The 20310-nt window shown below is 36.1% G+C and overlaps 1 protein-coding gene across 2 annotated transcripts in view; it reads left to right on the top strand.

The window, feature by feature from the left end:
* ARFGEF1 (ADP ribosylation factor guanine nucleotide exchange factor 1) overlaps positions 1-20310 on the top strand; it is an 84642-nt gene that overhangs the window by 52860 nt on the left and 11472 nt on the right. For both annotated transcript variants that reach the window (XM_058831823.1, XM_058831822.1), the window contains 16 exons: positions 784-989; positions 1089-1173; positions 1744-1915; positions 3034-3185; positions 6414-6542; positions 9659-9817; positions 10124-10274; positions 13741-13831; positions 14887-14927; positions 15016-15185; positions 15813-15964; positions 16123-16295; positions 17254-17414; positions 18077-18207; positions 19047-19176; positions 20151-20286. In XM_058831823.1, the coding sequence (XP_058687806.1) occupies positions 784-989; positions 1089-1173; positions 1744-1915; positions 3034-3185; positions 6414-6542; positions 9659-9817; positions 10124-10274; positions 13741-13831; positions 14887-14927; positions 15016-15185; positions 15813-15964; positions 16123-16295; positions 17254-17414; positions 18077-18207; positions 19047-19176; positions 20151-20286 (2239 nt within the window). The remainder of the gene's footprint in view (positions 1-783; positions 990-1088; positions 1174-1743; positions 1916-3033; positions 3186-6413; positions 6543-9658; positions 9818-10123; positions 10275-13740; positions 13832-14886; positions 14928-15015; positions 15186-15812; positions 15965-16122; positions 16296-17253; positions 17415-18076; positions 18208-19046; positions 19177-20150; positions 20287-20310) is intronic.

Below are 20310 nucleotides of genomic sequence, written 5' to 3'. Positions count from 1 at the left end.
TAGTTAATCGATATTAGTTTTTGATTTTATGTACAGCTAGCATCTGTTGCTGGACTTGGAAGGGTCCTGCAGTATCTGGGTGGGAATATCTCATATATTTTTTCTAATATGTTAATATTGTCATGAGAAACCTAACTTTCTGAAACGGCTGTTCTCACCATTGTGCATAAAAGCCACACCCATTGGTGCCCATGTTTACAATTGTGGCTGAAGTTACAAATTTCAGTATCAATGCTTCAAATCGGGCATCAAAACATTTTTTTAGTATCAGTTTACGTATACAGGCATCTTTATCTGAATGCATGCTCTTTTTCACTATACTGTGTTGTGTTGACAGTGATCACCTCAGACGTATTTGACTACCAGCTCTTTTTATTTGAGCATCCTTTGCATCTGTTTGAGATCAGTACTCTAGGGGACAAAGTTGAGTTTAGTAAGCTTTTCATCCCTATAATGAGTTTCTTAACTACAAAAATCATTATAGCAGAGAACAATCAATAGTAATATTAACTTTGTCTTATACACGTGTAATTCATCTAACAAGAAGATGGCATGTGAGTAGATGCAGAGAAGGGAGAATATAGACTGATATGTATGAGCATGTAAGAGCATTATGATGGAATATGTGATCAAAGTGCTTTAGACAATAGAGGAGAAGCAGGAGTATGTCTCAGTTAACTGCAATACATGCCTCTCTTTTTGTAGGACATTTGACTCTGTTGTTATTTATATTTCTTTTTCAAATATAAATGCACTAGTTTGTCTTTCCTATTCTTATTTCAGACTCAGGTTGGGGAGTTCCTGGGAGACAATGATAAATTTAACAAAGAAGTCATGTATGCATATGTAGACCAGCATGACTTCTCGGGAAAGGATTTTGTTTCAGCTCTGCGCATGTTTCTAGAAGGATTTCGTCTACCAGGAGAAGCTCAAAAAATTGATCGCTTAATGGAGAAATTTGCTGCTAGATATTTAGAATGTAACCAAGGGTAAGGTATAGTTCTTCTTCAGAACTTTGAAAGCTGAGTAATTAGTGGTAAATCCTAGTAAATTAAATTTGCTATTCTTTCTCTCCTTTTTGCCTTCAGGCAAACTCTTTTTGCTAGTGCAGATACTGCATATGTTTTAGCTTACTCAATTATCATGTTGACAACAGATCTTCACAGTCCACAGGTATGTTGCTGGAATAATTATCTATGTAATTCACGGGCATGTGACTTTCAGGCTGTGTGACAATGTAGTTGTAAATGCTTGATATCAAATTTAACACCAGTATGAGTGTAAGAAGTAAGGTAGTGTTACATTTGTGCATCTTTTAAGTAACAATATTATGTTTCATGGGTGTTGAGGTTTTGAAGTTTTTTTGGTTAGGCCTTTCTGTAGCGTAGATTTCTGCATGATATAGATAGTTTGGTCTGTATAACAAGAAAAAGCATTTTATTCCATTCTTTTTGTTTTTTTCAATGTATGTCTTATTTGATACACATTTCATCTGTGGATCCTACCAAATGTTTGAATGTTAGAATGTCCTCATGGCTTTATGGTATATTGTATATAATTGTATATAATATTGTAGATTTGACAGTGTAGTCTCTGATGTGTTGAATACTTTAAAATGTCTTCTGAATCAGCAGGTTTATCCTTGATGGTAACTTTTTGTGGGCTGGGCAGTTTTATAGGGAGCATTGTAACTGATGAGCTTGCCTCATTTGTTGATATTTACAGCTACTTTCTGCATTTCAGGTTAAGAATAAAATGACAAAAGAACAGTATATTAAAATGAATAGAGGTATCAATGACAGTAAAGATCTCCCTGAAGAATATTTGTCTGCTATCTATAATGAAATAGCTGGAAAGAAGATTTCAATGAAAGAAACAAAAGAATTAACAATACCCACAAAATCCAGTAAACAAAGTAAGTAGTGGCATTGTTAGCTTTCTTCAAGGGTTGGCTCTTCAGTTTCATGAAGTCCCCTGTTTTAAAACAAGAGTTGAATGAAGCAAACACCACTCACTTAACTCACAGTGGGTCTTAGTTTCTAATTTCATATCCTTTTATTTATGCATGATGCTGGCCTCAAATCTGCATTAAATACAACTGCTTATTTTCAGTTCCCTTTTCATCTGAATTCCTGGCAATCAGTGCATTGACCATGAAGGGGGCAGGTTTTGCTGTTGAGCAGCAGTTGCTAATAGGTACAGAGCAGAACAACAAACATGCTGTGTGTGTTCTTTCTGTTTCTTAAGTAACTGTTGTGATTTCCTACAATAACCAATCTGTCTTCAAATATTTTGCAATATTTGATTCTTAGGGCCCTAATTTGTGCACTTTATTATCTTTTCCTCTCTCAGATACCAGAAAAACTTTGTGTTTTGCACAGTGTGAAGATCGAGATGTTACTCACTCTACCTTTTCTACAGAGAACATTAAGAGAGACTTAACTTTATCCCATTATATTTGTATAATTTAAGTCCTAGAATAGCCTTATGAATGGATTACTTGCAGGAGATTTGCATCTGGGAAAAAAGAAATACATAATGTTTATTGTCATTTTTAAAAAGATGATTATTACATGCTACTTGGATTTAACTGTCTTCATGAGATGGAGGTTCTTTTATGGAACTGCAAAGGTTTAATGTAGTTCTTGCACTGAAAGAGGGTGTCCAGTTATTTTTACTGTTATTTTCTCTGCTGGTGGATTCCTGTGAAATATCTCTTCATTTTGAATTTAGCTTAGTGGGTGTGATATTTATGCTGTCAGTTGGGGTGATGGAGAAGAAATCTCTGTTGTTAAAATCTTAAAATTCTATAAAGGTTTAAAAATAGTTTTCATTTCAAACACAAGTTTGCCTTAAGTTAAATTTCATCTGTATTGTAAAAGAAATATGAGAAGGCTGATATGATAATTTCAGAAAGTAAAGATAAAAAGAAATGCATCTGAGCATCGTACTTAATGAAAAATGTAAAATTACTATATTCCTGCAGACAGCATTGCTAAAGATGCACAAATGAGAAAAAAACTCTCTTTGCAGGTGTTGCTAGTGAGAAGCAGAGGAGACTCCTATATAACTTGGAAATGGAGCAAATGGCTAAAACAGCTAAAGCTCTTATGGAGGCAGTGAGCCACGTTCAGGCCCCTTTTACTAGTGCAACACACCTGGAGCATGTGAGACCCATGTTTAAGGTGAGATACATGTTTACATAATCATGTAGAATATCCCAGTTTCTTAATACAAAATGCTGACTGTCAGGATTTATTGAAAATACTAAGGATTTGCATCTGCTGTGTTTTTCTCATTTTGTGAGTTATTTAACTTGCTACAGGAAAGAGGATTTTGAGCCTTCTAATCTAGTTTCACTTACCCTGGAATTTAAGAAGTTTCTGTGCTGATAGAAGAAGCATCTTAAAGCAATGGTGCAATTGTTAGGAAAAGCTTTTATCTGATGTTGTCTGTTGCAAATTAATACTTTAGAAAGCTAGGATTCTGGTCCAGTGTAGGGGGGGGAAGCTGGACCTGTATTAAACTATTATTCTAAACACCTGTCTCCTATTGTGTAAGTGCAAAGCTGTCTGCATCCCAAATGCCTTTTCCATAGCAGTGATTCAGATTCATAGATAGAGTATGTTCAGTAGCATACAATGCCTCAGTGTGCTCTTGGATGTGGTCTCTGGCATACCTAACTCACAGCAGTCATCTGCCATTGAGATAAATTTTTATGGCCTTACCATACTCTCCTTTGTGCACTTGTTCAAGTCATGGTCCTCACATGACCCCTTTGTGAACTGCTCCAGGGAGGTAAAGTCCCAGACCACTACCACTGAATAAACAGATGGCTCCCTGGAGGGATGTGCTATGAGGTTAGGTGGAGCTCCAGGCCCAAGAATCACAGAAACATTTAGGTTGAAATAGACTCTTAAAAGCTTTGAGTCCTGCTGTTAACCCAGTCCTGCCAAGTCCACCACTAAACTGTGACCTGCAGTGCCACGTCTGCATGTCTGTTAAATGCTTCCAAGGTTGGTGCCTGTACTGCTTCCTTAGGAAGCTTGTTCCAGCTTTTGTCAACTGCATCTGTGAAAGAATTTTTCCTAATACTCAACTCCTGGTGCCACTTGAGGCCCCTTGCACTCATCCTTTCCCTTGTTACTTGGGAGAAGAGACCAACTCCCACCTCTTTCACCAGCTCCATTGCCTTTCTCTGGACTCACTCCAGCACCTCCATGTCTTGCTTGCAGTGAGAGCCCAGAACTGAACACAGACTTCAAAGTGTGGCCTCACCAGTGCTGAGGACAGAGCCCTGGTCCTGCTGGCCACACTTGCTGGCACAAGCCAGGATGCCATTGGCCTTCTTGGTCACCTGGGCACATTGAGGATCATTTTAAGATTGCTGTCTTTGAGGCAAACTTATGAGTTCTTTGTCACCTTATTAAAAAAAAACTAGCATAGTGTTTGATTTGTATGGAGGAACACTAAGCACAGATCTTGTTAAAAATTGACTTTTAGGCTGTTCAAAGTGTCACATAGCAGAGATGTACTATACTTTCTCTCTGATGACTTCCTGAAGGGTGAAATTAAATAATTCACATGCAGGTTTCTGTAAAATTCTTAGTATGATTTTCTTCAAGATACCAGCCCTAATACTTCCTACCCTATCTGAAAAGTGTATTTCCAAAGTTCATTTCCAAAGGAGCAAAATGTGAAGCACCCTGGTTAAATTAACACCCCAAATGTGTTTTGTGAAGGTGCAAAAAATTTGAAGTTGTCACTTGAGGTCATTTTGAGATGTTCATGAACTAATTAAAGTACTGAGGACAGTAGTGTAATCTATTGAACAGAGGGTCCTCTTCTCAAAAATAAGTGAGAACTATGGAATTTGAATACTTAATTTCACATTTTTTATTTAGACTTAAATTTTCAGCAAAAAATTTACAAATTTCAGGGTATCTTACCCATTGATATCCATGTAAGATTGATCATTGTAACTGTGTTTATAGATACATTGGCTAAATTTTTAAAACAGCAAAAATTCACTTTATGCAACTATCTAAGCAGTCCAGAATTGATTGTCTGGTTTTGAGGCTTGACTTTCACCTGTAATAACAAAACAGTCCACAAATATCATCATCAACCATCTAGTTACAAAGCACAATATACAGACCATCAGATGGTTCTTGAGAAATTATTTCAGTTTTCTGATTTTTTAAGATTAGTTAAGTTTCAATAGCAGTGAAAATTAGGAAGGCAGTGCGGAAAAAGCATACATTTTTGATCAAAAAATTATAGAATAGTTCAGGTTAGAAGGGACCTTTAAAGCTGATAGAATAAGGAATGAAATCCTGAATCTGTGAATTCATCCAATGCCTTCAACACTATCCCACAGTTATGGTTTGGTATGTGCAAGCTTTAAATGCTCTTTGAAGGTAGTGCTTTTGGAGTTGCTGGTTTAAATGAAACTAAAGTTCTGTGGTGCATCATTTTATTATGAAATTAAGTGTGAAATCTATTGCTCCTTGCTGTGCCCATTGACTCTGTATTTCATCTGGGGTGACTTCAGATAAAACTATTTCTAAAATCATTCTGGGTTTTGTGGTGTTTCCTCTCCATAATCCCATGCAGCTACTGCAGGATCCTCTGCATGTTTCTGGCTTTTTCTGCCTTTGGGAGAGGGAGCCTTGACCACAAGGGAAGGACTGTGTAGACTCCCTTGCAGTAATTTTAGTTTATTATTATTTTATTGCAACCTCAGTGCCACCTAAGGCAAGAGCAGTGGAAAACATCAATAGTGGCTTAGGTACAAAAAGATGGCGAGATAAGGGCAACAAAATTAGTAGTAGAGAGATAAGGCAAGGGTCATGTCCTAGATTTTTGTTGTTGTTGGCTTACCATAATTTTAGTGTGATTAATAAAGTTTGCCATACTTTCACTACCTTCCTTTTTTTCTTTTTCCTGGTGTTATTGGGATGAGCTAGTCTTACTTAAGTATGTACTTCTCATCATAAATCTGTTATATGGTGTGTTGGTTATTGCAGTAACTGTTTACTCTGTTTTTCAGTGTGCAAAGATAAAAGTCATCCTGGAAATGCTAAAACTGTACAAGAAATCTAACTGACATAGCTTTAGGGTTTGGTTTTTATAACTATCTGAAGCTGGCTGTGTGTTTGTTGCTGAGGGAGAGGACAAGTGCTTTTGGGGGGAGCTCCACTCTACACCTCCCTCAGTCTATGTCTCATGTGTCTTCTAACCACACTGTACTATTATGTATCTCATGTCTGTATATTCTGTTTCCTTTTTGTCAAAAGACAGCTTTAAAGTTGATTATGTAAGTTAAGAATGGAATTTACACTGCAGCAAGATGGTGAAATTTAGCATTCCCAACAATTGCTAATAAAATACTTACTTTGCATACATTCCAGTTGGCATGGACACCTTTCCTGGCTGCGTTCAGTGTGGGTCTGCAGGACTGTGATGACACCGAAGTTGCCTCTCTTTGTTTGGAGGGTATACGATGTGCAATCCGGATTGCCTGCATTTTCAACATTCAGGTAAAAACTGTCAGATTGAGACAATACTTTGATTTATGTACCAGAAAAATGTTAGTGGGGTTCCAGGAGTCCTTGCTGCTGAAGCTGTGCACTGAAATACGAGAGGCTGCCTGATTCTTTCATTGCTATTTCATCTGAAATTTGACTGGAAGTGTAAATTAAGTGACCTTTATTTTTCTTGGTGTTTTGTGGTGAGTGCTTCCATGCCTCTGCACTGAATGTTTGTTTCCCTAGGAATTGACTACTTTTACGTCAAAGTATTTTATTTCTAGCATTGTTACAAGGCTGTTTAGATGTGTTGTGTTTTATAAAATTAATCTCTCTGTCCTGTAAAATAGTATCTCTGTGAACTGTATTTGAAATATTGTTCTCAACTTCAGAGAGATTATATTAATCCAAGATGTCTGTAAATGGATTAACACTTATGGCACTGGAAGTGGCATTCCTGATGTAATGAATGAATGGATCTTGCATTAAGTGCAATGCCAAGAATGCCAGACACTCTGGCTCCAGAGGGCAATGGTGATTAAACATGGGCTTTTTTTGGTTTTTGTTTTTCTATTTAGAAGCCGTTGGTAGGGAAGGTACAATTATGTTATTGTAGACTATTAGTTAATAAATGGAATACTGGTCTGCCATAAGTGTTATAGCTGAAGAGAGGGGCTAGCAAAATCCATATGTTTGGCATCATGTTATTTCATGTGTACGTTGAAAACACTTACCAAGAGAACACACACCAACCCAAAAACCAACTGTATAAGACTAAATAGAAGATGTTGAAATATGATAAAATAGGGAATGCTTTCCTTCCTTCTTCTCTTGCACTTGTCTTTGGCAAGTTAGATAACTTTTTATACCACTAATGTAGAAAGGCACATCAGGACTTGTGATACAGTTACTTAAAAAAACCCATTTGAGATCATGTGAGGTTTCTTTCCTCTGTTTTTCCACTTAATTTCTGTACAACCACCTGCCCCCAAGCTGAACAGACTTAAAAATTTGATTAACAAAGCCTTCCCTGGAGCCTGCAGATGTTCAGTGAAACACACTCCGGTTACTTTTGTTTCTAAGCTGCAAAAGTGGAGCAGGTACCAATACCAGTTTCAATAGCTGCAGAGTTTAGTTGCTAGTCCTGCAATGGTCAGCCTTGCATGGGGAGGGCAAGGACATGTTTGCTCTAGGATCCCTATAACTCAGTTGTACCCTCCCACTGGCTTGGGACATGATTGGATGTCTTCCAAAAAACAGTTTTTAAATTTCAGAAAATGGGAAAGTTTGCTTTTACATTTTCAGTATAAACCTTACTTCTTCATTTTCTATGGAAACTGTTTTGCTGATATAATTAAAAACAGTACTGGTTTGTTGATGATTTCAGTATTACAGGATGATTCCAATTCACAAGGTCTCGATTAGATGGGATATTGTCTGACTGCAGACACCAGATAGCTCTGGTGGTTTGAAGGAGACTGGCACATCTGTACTTTAGCTTTAAGATTTTACTTTAGACTTAAGGGTCTCTTCTGTTGGAATGAAGTTTTTCCTCATGTGCTTAACCAGTGATGGCAACTTTACAGTTTTCATAGTGTAAATGTACAGAAATTAAGATTGGTGTCTATTAAGGGTTTACATTCGCTTACACACCTTGAGAGATAATGGAGGGACCTGTATGCATTTAGTTTTAAGAAAAATTCCAAAGTGCACAATATAGTTGAAGTTATGCATGTTCACCTCTAAAATTTCAATTATAGATTCTGGTTTTAATTATTTATGCCTTTAATCTTAGACTTGTCACACAGTCTGACTTTTGTCTTTAAGCATCTGAGACAACGTATGCATCAAAAGGATGTACTTATTCTGCTTATATCGTTAGGTTAAAATTTCTGAGTGATAGACACATTATTTAGTTGTTTGTCTTCTACTTTAGGAGAAGCTGAGAAAAAAAGGGGAGGGGGGAATACCTGTGTGAATGAGTAGAACTGTAAACATTTTGGGTTTTTTGGAAGATACACAGTTTGTAGATTCAAAAGATTCATTGCTTAGTACTTAGTACTTGCTTTGAAACTTCTTTTTTCTGTGCTTCTGCATCATTTTCTGTTCCTTTGCCAGCATACCTTGCAGTAGTGGTTTGAATGTGGCAGCTATAGTGTGGTCAGTGGCTCAGTGGCAATATTTCCCTTCTACCATATCCCACTGTTGTGGTGTTCATGTTTTCTCTGTGGAGCCCCATTCTTCCTGGGATTTTTTGTTAATGTTTTATATCTGGCTGTTTTCCATGCTCAATGATTTTTTACTTAAAAATAGCCCTAAATATCCAAACAGTTAAATATATTCCATAATTGTAATTTGTTTATCTGGTGTACAACCATTTCACTTTACAGCCTTCACTTTATACATAACTGGAGAAAAATGCACTTGTGGGTTCAACTGTAATCTCCTTTTTACCATTGTAAAAAAATTGTAATTGGTTCATGTGAGATCTGAGGAGTTCCCTTTGTTACTTATAGATACCATACACATAAAAATTGGGTAACTGGGTAGAATTTTCTTTTGTGAGGTCTGTCTAGATTATGGTCACTTGCTGTTTACCCATGACACTTGCTTCAGAAGCTTCTGTGGTGCTCCGAATGATGTGGATTAAATCGAATAGCTTTTGAGAAATTCCATGGAATTGTCATAACAGGCCATTTAGATACATTTTTTAGATTTTGTTGACAAAAAATGCTTAAACTTAAATGAGTCTGCTAAAAGCAGCATTTTCTGATTAGGTCTGAGTATAGTACAAGAATATTGAAAGCTTAGCTAAGTAGCATCATTACTTCTGAAACAACATCCTGTTTTCCCCAAAAAAGACCAAACCAGAAACTTAAATGCAACTTCGGCATTCTATGCTGTCAGACATTACACTTCTTGTTCCTAAACCAGAAGGAACCTAATTTCATCCTACAGATATCTTCTTACTGGTGAAGAACTTGATATATTTTCACTATGCTTTGGAAATTCAATTCTAGGAAGAGAAAGGTATATTGTATAGTTGATGAAATCACAGAAGTTGCACTAAGAACAAAAAATGGCAAAAATATTTATGAGATATTTGTTTCTTTCCCTTCCATTTGTAGCTTGAAAGAGATGCCTATGTTCAAGCATTAGCAAGATTTACATTGCTTACAGTGAGTTCTGGTATTACTGAAATGAAGCAGAAGAATATTGACACCATTAAAACTCTCATCACGGTGGCTCATACAGATGGAAACTATTTAGGAAATTCCTGGCATGAGGTACAAGTCATTTCTATTTAAACTGTACAAAAGCATGTTCACTGATTTTTCAGCACCATAGTGTGCTTACTTGTGGGATTTAATGCTGCATGTATACTTTTGTTGCATACATTATGCAGCTAATTAAAGTAGCAAAACATGTCTAAGTGAGAAATAAAACTGAGAGACAAATCCAGTACTATTTAAATTAATATTCGTTTTAGACACAAGAACAGATTTTCTGACCTCAAGTGTTTAGAATTTTTTTCTTCTAAAGATCTTTACCTGCTTTTTGTTGGTAAACAACTTCTTTATTCTCTGGAATAGATTCTGAAATGCATCAGTCAACTTGAACTGGCACAGTTAATAGGAACTGGAGTAAAACCTCGCTACATCTCAGGGACAGTGCGCGGCAGGGAAGGTTCTTTTACTGGAACAAAAGATCAGGCACCTGATGAATTTGTGGGGCTGGGACTGGGTAAGTAATGCAAATATGAAGTATTTCATTTAACTGGTTTTGTTCAGAGAACTATTTAAATTTGTTCTGTGTTTTTATGTGAGGTTCTGACAAAAGACGATGAAGTAGTCCTTGTAAAACTTACGCTTTGACTAGATGTATTCCAATTTCTGGAATATTTAGTTTGCTCTGTTATTATTGCTGGGGTGGAAAATTTAAGAAGATTATATATATTATTCACTTCTATTAAAATATAGCTTTCCAACTAAGAATGGATTGCAGATGGTATGACCAGATTTAATAATATTGCAACATTAGTGTGCCAAATATTTTACCAAGCAAGTAAGTCAGTATGTGTAGGTTAAGCATCTGTTGTGGAGCTTTGTGAGACACACACAGAATTCAAACCAAGTGGGAGATGAATTTAGCTTAAATTCTGAAATTCCATTTCTTTCCTATTCTGGTTACTTCAGTACTGAGAAAGTGCCTTTTTTAGGCTTGAGCACCAAAATATCCTGCAAAAAATGAGATGTTTCTTATCTTCTTATAAAAGTATAAGACTTACCTTAAATTTATCTTTAGAATGTTTGGGGGTTTTGTTTATTTGTTTGTTTTAAGTGGGAACACAGTTAAAGATATACAGGTGTAGGATATAGGACATTTAAAAACTCTGGAAACATCGAAGTATATATATAAGTGTTTTTGACTATGAGAACATTTCGGTTACAGTGTGATGCTCAGTGTCTCCTGCCTGAACTTCACCCACAGCCAAACAAGCCTCAGTTTTTTGTGTAACTTTTTTTTTGAGTAATGATAATTTTCTATTTCCCCTGATCTTAGCTCCCAAGCTAGTCCTAATAATTCATCTTTGTGTTCTCCTCAGACAGTTTTTCTTCTTCTATAGTCATTCCTTTTATTTCCCTTCTCTGTACTCCCTTCACCTTGCCAAAAATTGATGAAGGGAAAACTTAGGCCTGGAAATCAATGAGTCTGCCAACATCTCATATTCTGAGCTTCTTCCTGCCCTTTCAATATGCATCCTTCAGTTTAGTGTTCCCTGATGACCTGTGCAACTTGGCTACTTCCAAATGCTGGCAGTTTCTCTATGCTGCAGTGACTGGCCTTTAAAGGTTTAAAGTCCTCATAACTCAAGAATGTAAATGGTTTTCAGGTGTCTCTAAATTTTACTTACCAGTCATTGGTATAGGTCCAGCTCATAAAGACCTTTTGCTGCTGTCAGCTACATTTCTAGGGAAAACAGTTTATGCCCCAGTGCATAAAATGTTTTTCTCTGAATCAAAATTTTGGAATGCTTGTTACAGTGCACATATGGAAACTTCACCATTTTATTTTTTTTCTTTCTTTTTTCTTTTTTTTTTTTAATAATGTTGCTTAAATCTTATAGAAAAATGCTTAACTTGATTTCCATGCACTAAGGGGCTGTTAGAACCTTTTCTCAACTGTTTTAGTTATTTTCCTTCTTTCCATAAATCCTTTTTTGCAGATAGGTTCATCTTCCATGATTACTCCAAAGTATGCATTGTAACTACTGGTTTCAAAGGAGCTTTCTAGAAAGCTAAATTCCTTTAAAGAATACACAATGTGTATGTCCATATACACAGACACATATATTACAGGAAAATAGTTGTTTAGAGTGAGTGAAGCTGCAGTCCGGTGATACAGAAGCTCCGTCTTTCAGACCTACTAGCAAAATCAGATGTGGATAAGCAGTAGCACTCAGTCTTCTTGGTAAAGTTAATACGTTTTCTGAGATAACAAAGATCAACGAAACCAGACGCAAAAGCTCCTTTGCTCATTTACTGCCTCAGCAAGGATTCAGGTGTGGCTGTTCAGGCATCTGCATTCAAATGTCGTCATCTCTTGTATTACCTTCCTGTTGTGACTTTTTTGTTGTTGTTGTTGTATTGGGAAATTCAAAAGATCACAAGCATGGGAGTTGTAAAAGTAAATGAATAAGCATCTAGTCTATTTCTCCTGTGGTAGGAATGTTGCCTTACTTGGAATTGTAATTGTGAAATTCACATTTCTTCTATGTCAATTTCTGTTCACGAAGTTGGAAGACAAAACCTGCTGCTGTGAGTAGGTCATAGCCAAAGTGTACTTCCTGGGTAACCAGAAATCCTCTTTGGACAGTGGGAATCCGAGGAGTCTCTTTTTCTTAAAACAGTTACATAACTGACTCCTTTGTTTCATTGTAAAAGATTTCACAGCTGTTAGAGTCTAAGTCTCCTGTCTCTTTAGGTTTTCAAGCTTTGCATTACAAATCCTGTGATCACAAGGAATTCTCACGTAAACTGTTAGAGCTGGTTAAGGTTTTAACTCCTTAGAAATAGCTCTTCAAATTCTCCTCACGGTCAGCTGCTCATTTGCTGTGTTTCTTACCTGACTCATTACCAAGATTCAAGCTAATTGACACTGGCAGCTTGTGTGCTTACAAGAGAAGTCTTGATCAAACCTGGTGGTATTATAAATTGCTGAGATACAAGTGTGAGGGTACGTATGTATCTACAGAGAAGTTGTTCCATAAAGGCCCTAGAAAAGTACTTCAGGTGGGTCAGGTTATATAGATTTGACAGACAGTCATCTCCAGCCACCTTCAAGTGGGGATGAAGCACATCAAGACAGAGGCAGGCTGAATATGAGAAGTTTTTCTCAGCAAACCTCTGAGAATAGAACTACTTGCCTCTTTCAGTCTCCTTTTCTATATTGCTGGGGGGAAAAAAAAGCCCTGAATACAGGGTATGTGGAATTACCCAGAGTGGTTGCAAGATTCCTGCTCTTTTTTTGATGGTGATTCAAGGGAAGATTGGATTTTTCTCACTGCAAAGTTAGCAGTTTCTTCATATGAGCATTCCCAGATGTGGGTTACAGTTTCCATCTTCTAAAATAAATAATTGCTATTTTTATTTATAGATATTTCTCACTATTTTGGGGTGATAATTTTGCTGTAATTGAGATGTAGCTTAAAGATGGAGTTTTGGTGGAAGCTCTTCTTTCTGAATGAGAAGAAATAAAATCTTTTGGGATGGATTTACTCTCTTGATGGTAATTAAGTGTGAAAAATTCTCCTCTGAGCTATATTCTCAGTCATATGTTGTGTGTTCTAAGTGGCATGATTTCCAAAGGTTCATTGAAAAATGGAGGAAAAAAAGGTGATTCTTGTGGGGTTTATTTCTTTCATTCATATCTGTTGCTCTAAATGTGGACAGTTTTTGGGGACTAATACAGTTTATATATGGATAGAGATATAATAATTAGGTAATTAGGATAATTAGGACTTACACCAACATGCAACTGTTCACTGAGATGGCCAGCTCATGCAAGGGAAATTCATAATGTACTTCCCTTTTTTGCGAATTAAAAATATATTTAATTATACTGGTAGTGGCACAACTTTTCTTCTTCTTTGTTCCCAACCCATTCTATATTCTTTCTTACACATTTTTCAAATTTTTTTTCACTGTAGTTGGTGGAAATGTGGATTGGAAGCAGATAGCAAGTATTCAGGAATCCATTGGTGAAACTAGCTCCCAAAGCGTTGTTGTTGCTGTAGACAGGTACTGTATAAAATTTATTGTTTCCATCTGAAGTTTTTTTAAGCAGTATTTGAATACCGTGTGCTAAGGAAAGGACCTGCTTTATTTGGAAAAGACTACATAAAAACTACCATAGAGAAGTGCTTTTCAGTTGGGGGGGGGGCAGATTTATTTTTTTTTTGGATCATGGGTGTTTCTGAAAGAAGGAGCAGAGCGAAGATTATGTAATAAGCTTTTTTACTGATAAAAAAGTTACTAAAGAAGACTTGAATAAAGAATGAAGTCTGCTGTAGTGTCTGTTGAATCTTGATTTACTGTATATAGTAATAGATAGCAAAACTCATTTTGGCTTTGTACTGAGGACGTTGTCAGACCCTTTTTCTCCTAAATTTAATTACTGACTCCCTGCTTTCCTCTAGGTTATGTAGATGTTGTCTGAAATGACCAAAATTATTATTCCAGTCTTCCGTTCTATGAATCACATTTATTTTAACTGGATTTGGCTAGGCAGAATACATATTATGAGCATTCCCTATTTATATCCTACAGTAGTGATCAGACCGAAGTGTTCATGGATCTTGCTTGCTCAGCATATAAGAGATCAGAACATGTAATTTTCTTAATGGTTGTCAAAATTGATGAAGAGGTATCATTTTGAAAGCTTACAAACACTTCTGTGGTTGAAATACAGGCAGCAAGATGGATGTCAGTTCAATGAAACTGTGTCTTGCAGTAAAATCACATCAAGTGTACTGGAAGCTTGATGTCAAACATATAATAGATGTTTAAGTTTGCAGTGTCCCTCCCTGCTTCATAATGGGAAGTGTTTCAAATATCTACTTGTCATGATTAATGGATATTGTGCACTCTGTTTGAGTTCTGTATTTGGATCAGGGATGATAGAAGCTGACAGTATTCTCACTATGTCTTTACAATTACTAACTGTTTTTAAATAAATAAAGGTAATCAGAGACTGTCTATATATCCTTGAGGAAAACAAGACAAGGAAACTTGATCAGATTTAACACATGCTTTTCTTAAGAAATTTTAACCATGTCTTCAACTGCACTTTACAGAATATTTACAGGATCTACAAGGTTGGATGGAAATGCTATTGGTAGGTTTCATCTCTTCCCTACCCCTCCCCACCCCTGTAAACTAAACATTGGAAAAATATTGCATTAAAATCTGTGGTCATTTCACAGTGGATTTCGTTCGCTGGCTTTGTGCTGTGTCTATGGATGAGCTGCTGTCTGCTACCCATCCTCGAATGTTTAGTCTGCAGAAGATAGTAGAGATTTCTTACTACAACATGGGCCGGATAAGGTTACAGTGGTCTAGGATCTGGGAAGTTATTGGCGATCATTTTAATAAGGTATCCTTGTTAATGCTTATAGTGCATACTCCTTCAGTTATTGATACAGATTATTTTATTTTGAGATTTATTGGAAAATAAATGTATCATGTGCTTATATGAATCAAAGTGGTTTTTCTGTCCTTCTCTGTAAGCTTAAACCAACAAAATTGTAAAGCCAGAAAGACCTGCAAGAAGGCAGAAGTACACAGTATAACAAATATAAAACCAGAAGTATACATTAAATTATTTATCATGACCTGTGTCCAGAACTGGGTGCTGTTAGTTTTGTATTGCAGTTTTTGGGGGTGTTTCATGATGCTTGATTTAAGAGTTTGTTTTCAAGTCTAAATTGACTGTTTATCAAATGAATGTTTGACATGCACTTTTAATACAGATTTTGAAGACAGACAACTTGCTTGTTTTTAGAAGGTTTTAAATGCCAGGTTATTTAATGTAGAAAATAGCTGGAATTAGTTAGGGATTATTGAATTGTACAAACAGTGTGGTTTCTGGAATTGACTACTGTTTATTTCGTTAATTTTCCTGTACTGCTTAGTTCTCTGCTATCAACTGTAAAGGCAGCTTGTGCTGAATCCATAAGATTCTGATGCAAGCTTACTCTGCATTTCTATTCTACATTCTCAGGTTGGCTGCAATCCCAATGAAGATGTAGCTATTTTTGCAGTAGACTCATTAAGGCAATTGTCAATGAAGTTCTTGGAAAAAGGAGAACTTGCTAATTTCCGATTCCAGAAGGATTTCCTAAGACCATTTGAACATATCATGAAGAGAAACAGGTAATAACATACAATTAACTGAATTGCTTGGGATCACAAGCATCAACTTTTGCAATTAATGTTTCAAATTGCTTTTGTAAAATCAGTTGTTAGAGATTTATACTATTATAATTGATTATATAATTGATTTTAAAAAATTGTTTATTATTCTAATTTAGGTCTCCTACTATTCGAGACATGGTTGTACGGTGCATTGCACAGATGGTGAATTCCCAGGCTGCTAACATTCGTTCTGGCTGGAAAAACATTTTTTCAGTATTTCATCTGGCAGCTTCAGATCAGGATGAAAGTATAGTGGAACTGGCATTCCAGACTACAGGACACATTGTCAGTGAGTATAAACCATATTCAGATGTCATGGAAGTGAGTGTCACTCCAGAGCCCAAGAGGATTTGTTTGTCTGTGGACTCACAGCCTGCATAATAGAGCCTGCTTCATGTCTTGGAACCAATGATTTACACATCCCAATCAGTCCTCTGGGAAAATACTTATAAAAGTCACTCAATAGATTAGAGTCACTGGTTTTCTTTATGCCTTTTAAAAAAAACTTACCTGTTTGTAGTGTTCTGTAGTAAAACAACTCAGGCCTTAGATAATTCTATTTAATGTGTACATTTTTATTTAAGTGTTTATTTAAGTATTTCTGGCATTTTCCATAGAAAAAAAGAAGTACATATTTTACTAATATGTTGTTTGCTTGTCATTTTCTGTGTTTCTGAATTGTGCTTGTGTAAGGCCTGTTTAGGAGACAGTGCAGAACTAGGGGGTACTATGATATTTTTTTTTGTCTCTCTCTATTCTATTCTAGATCCCAGGCTTTACAGGATCTCTTTATTCTGTCTGAACCTCTGCAAATTTATAAAACTGTTTTATCATTGATTAAGCACTTTTTACTTCAAAAGTAGCTATTTAAAAACAAGGCAACATGTAGCTGGGGAGGAGGTCTATTAGTAGGTGGAACTCCATGCTTCATGCATCCCTCTTAAGCTCTGGTGACACAGACTAGTGTTAAATAGTAAGCCTGTTTGTCTGGTCTTGCTTAACTGTTACATTTCCCTGCTTTAGTCTAGATTAATTTACTTTAAACACTCACTGTCAAAGTGAAATGCCCTGTGGATGATGTTTTTTTGTTTTCTTTATTTTTCTTTAGTTTTTCTTACTACTCAGGCGTTTGACAGCACCAATCAATGAACCAGTCTCTGATGACTTCTGTTACAGACAGTTCATATAAGAATTAATAGATTTTAAAGCATGACACTTTTTTTCTCCTGTTCACACTTTTCTTTCAGCAATCGTGTTTGAAAAACATTTCCCAGCAACCATAGATTCTTTCCAGGATGCAGTGAAGTGCTTGTCTGAATTTGCCTGCAATGCAGCATTTCCAGATACCAGTATGGAAGCGATCCGCCTCATTCGCCACTGTGCAAAATACGTGTCTGACAGGCCTCAGGTATAGTCTATGTTAACTATATTATAAGTGCTTTTATAAAGAAAAAAAATAGTTATGCTAAACTTACTGCCTTCCCTTCAAGTTTCATGGATTTCATGGAAAATACCTTTCTCATTAGCAATGTACTTTATTCAGAAAAAATAGGAGTATAAAATTACACAGGCTTTGAAAGTAAGGGTGATTTTTCTATTCTTCTTTTATTCCCCTTTGCCCATCCCTACCCACCACCCAGTTTCAGCTGGTGACTAGCATTCCTGAGAGCTGTTGGAAGTCAGCATATCTCAGAATCTGCTCTCCACTGAGAAATGTAAAGAAATGGATAATGGCATAACCAAAAACGCTTGATATCCTCAAAATGTTATGGTTGGATCCTCACTTTCAGAGCTGTCTCTATAAAAATAAGAGCAATAGACTCACACTAAACTGCAGGCAAAAACTGATGCTTAAATGTGTAATCCTATTTATTTTTTTAGGTTTATTCTTCATAAGCATTAGTTTGAAAAACACTTCACTTTCTCAGTGTTACTGTTTCGATTACCAATTCATCTGAGGTATCAGGGTGTAATACTCTTGCAGGAGAGATTGTTATTCACAGTCCAGCTGTGTTTTATTTTGAAGAATCTAACTTCTATGGCTGTATAACTCTGTGTTTCCTTCTAAAGGCATTCAAGGAGTACACAAGTGACGATATGAATGTAGCTCCTGAAGACAGAGTCTGGGTGCGAGGATGGTTCCCAATTCTCTTTGAGTTGTCCTGTATCATCAATAGATGCAAATTAGATGTAAGAACCAGGTAACAATCAGTATTTGTAATTCAAATTTTAAAAGGCCTGCTTTATACTTTTTATTTAAAAACAACTCTTGGTAAATGGAATCCCTGTAAAATTACTTCAGTATTTAATTTGGGTGATACCACTGTGGAAACAACAAATGCCTTTTAAATAGACATTGGAATACAGAAATTAAGTCTATGTTCAGTACTTTTGAAATTTTTATTTTCTATTATAGTAAACAAAGTTGTATGATTGTGCTTGCATTCTGTGTCTTACTTATCCTACTTACCTTGGGGATTTTAAAACTGGTTTTATACCATGATTCATTAAGTGGTTGAGGATTGCAGAAATGGTGACAAGAAGCCAAGCTGTACTCTGATCTCATGTAAAACGTGCTTATTTTCCTGGAAAATCATTTTCCCTTGTAAAGTGTATTCAATTGCAGTTCTGATGTGAAATATGAGGGATTGTACACAAATAACTTTAAATTTACACATTGGCATGGGATCTGTGCATCTGGCCTCCCTTTATAGCTGGTGAAGGTTAATACATGTTTCTAGACTTCTGTACTTTTTAACTGGAAATATTTGTTTATTAATTTTTGTGGCCCTTGGTAAAAGAGTTGGTTTACTATATTAATTTTAAATTACCACAACTCTCAACTTTCTCTTTTTTTGGCTATTGCGTGGGACTGTAAAGTGGTTTTTTTACAAGCTGAGTTTCTACTTTTATTTTGTGTACTCATGTATGTATAATGTTCTCAACACTGAGTTTGTTATTGCTGCTGTAGTTGTACTTAGTTGATCTCATTCGTATCTTTCTGTAACTCTTGGTATAAATTGTTCTTTCCTCATTTCAGGGGCTTAACAGTAATGTTTGAAATAATGAAGACATATGGCCATACTTATGAAAAACACTGGTGGCAAGATCTGTTTCGGATTGTCTTCAGGATATTTGACAACATGAAACTGCCAGAACAGCAGACTGAGGTGATAAAAGTGGAGGAAGATAATTTACATGAGAACTACATTTACAGTAGAAAACCTGTAATATAGCTCTGACAAGTAATGTAGGGTGAACCTCAAAACTTGGATGGTGGGCCAGTGGTTCTAGTAGCCTTGTTTTGTTTTAATGGCATTCTGTTGGCAGATGTTGTTACTTTTTTCATTTTTTAAAGCTATGTGTGTCAAAGGCCTAGTAGTTTACACTAGGAACAACAGAAGAGTAGCATAAAATGCAGTGTATTTAGGGTTTGTAACTGTAGCTGTTACATGTGATGTTAGGAATCTGAGACACACAACATGCTCACTTGAGTGAGGCTTATAGTCAGCAGTGAAGTTACAATTAGAAGAAATGAGTTTTGTTAGTTCAAAAATTTTTGATGACAAGGTGAAAAAATACCACTCGGCCAAACAGAAACCAAAAAGCCCCATAAACAACCCACAAACAAAAACCACCCAAAACAGCACTATGCTGTCATTGCACACTTTTGACCAGCCATCTGGTTTTTTGGTCTGCCAAACCAGAACCAGGTACTGAAACTGTTCTGAAAAACAATTGAAATGGGCTTTAGAATGTAACTAATGTAACTAATGTGTTAATTATTAGTTTTAGAAGATAGATCAAAATTGTCAATGTTTGGGAAGTTTTGTCTGATGCTTTGTAGTAGGACATGTCTCACTTTGTAATTTTTTTCCTGGAAAATGGTAAACAAGCTTTAGCTTGGTGTTAAATCAGTGAGCTAGAATTGGACACTAAGGCGCTTGTTTGTATGTTCCTGTAGTTCTTTTTAAACCTGCTAGTTAGCAAAGCAGGATTTGAGGCTCCAGATCTTGAGGTTTTAAGATACAGAAATGAATTTTATGTCACTATAAAGCAAATTGAGTAAATACAAATGTTCATCTATATGTGTATCCAGAAGTTTCACGTTAAGGTTGTAACTCTTCTTTTTTTTGTCTCCTAGAAAGCCGAATGGATGACAACTACTTGTAACCATGCACTTTATGCAATATGTGATGTATTTACACAGTATTTAGAAGTACTTAGTGATGTTCTTTTGGATGATATATTTGCACAGCTGTACTGGTGTGTGCAGCAAGGTAAGAACTGTACAAATTACGTTA

This window comes from Poecile atricapillus, chromosome 2 (assembly GCF_030490865.1).
Source record: "Poecile atricapillus isolate bPoeAtr1 chromosome 2, bPoeAtr1.hap1, whole genome shotgun sequence".
Classification (NCBI taxonomy): domain Eukaryota; kingdom Metazoa; phylum Chordata; class Aves; order Passeriformes; family Paridae; genus Poecile; species Poecile atricapillus.
The sequence above is the reverse complement of the archived record's forward strand: the minus strand, read 5'-3'. Positions and strand labels throughout refer to the sequence as shown.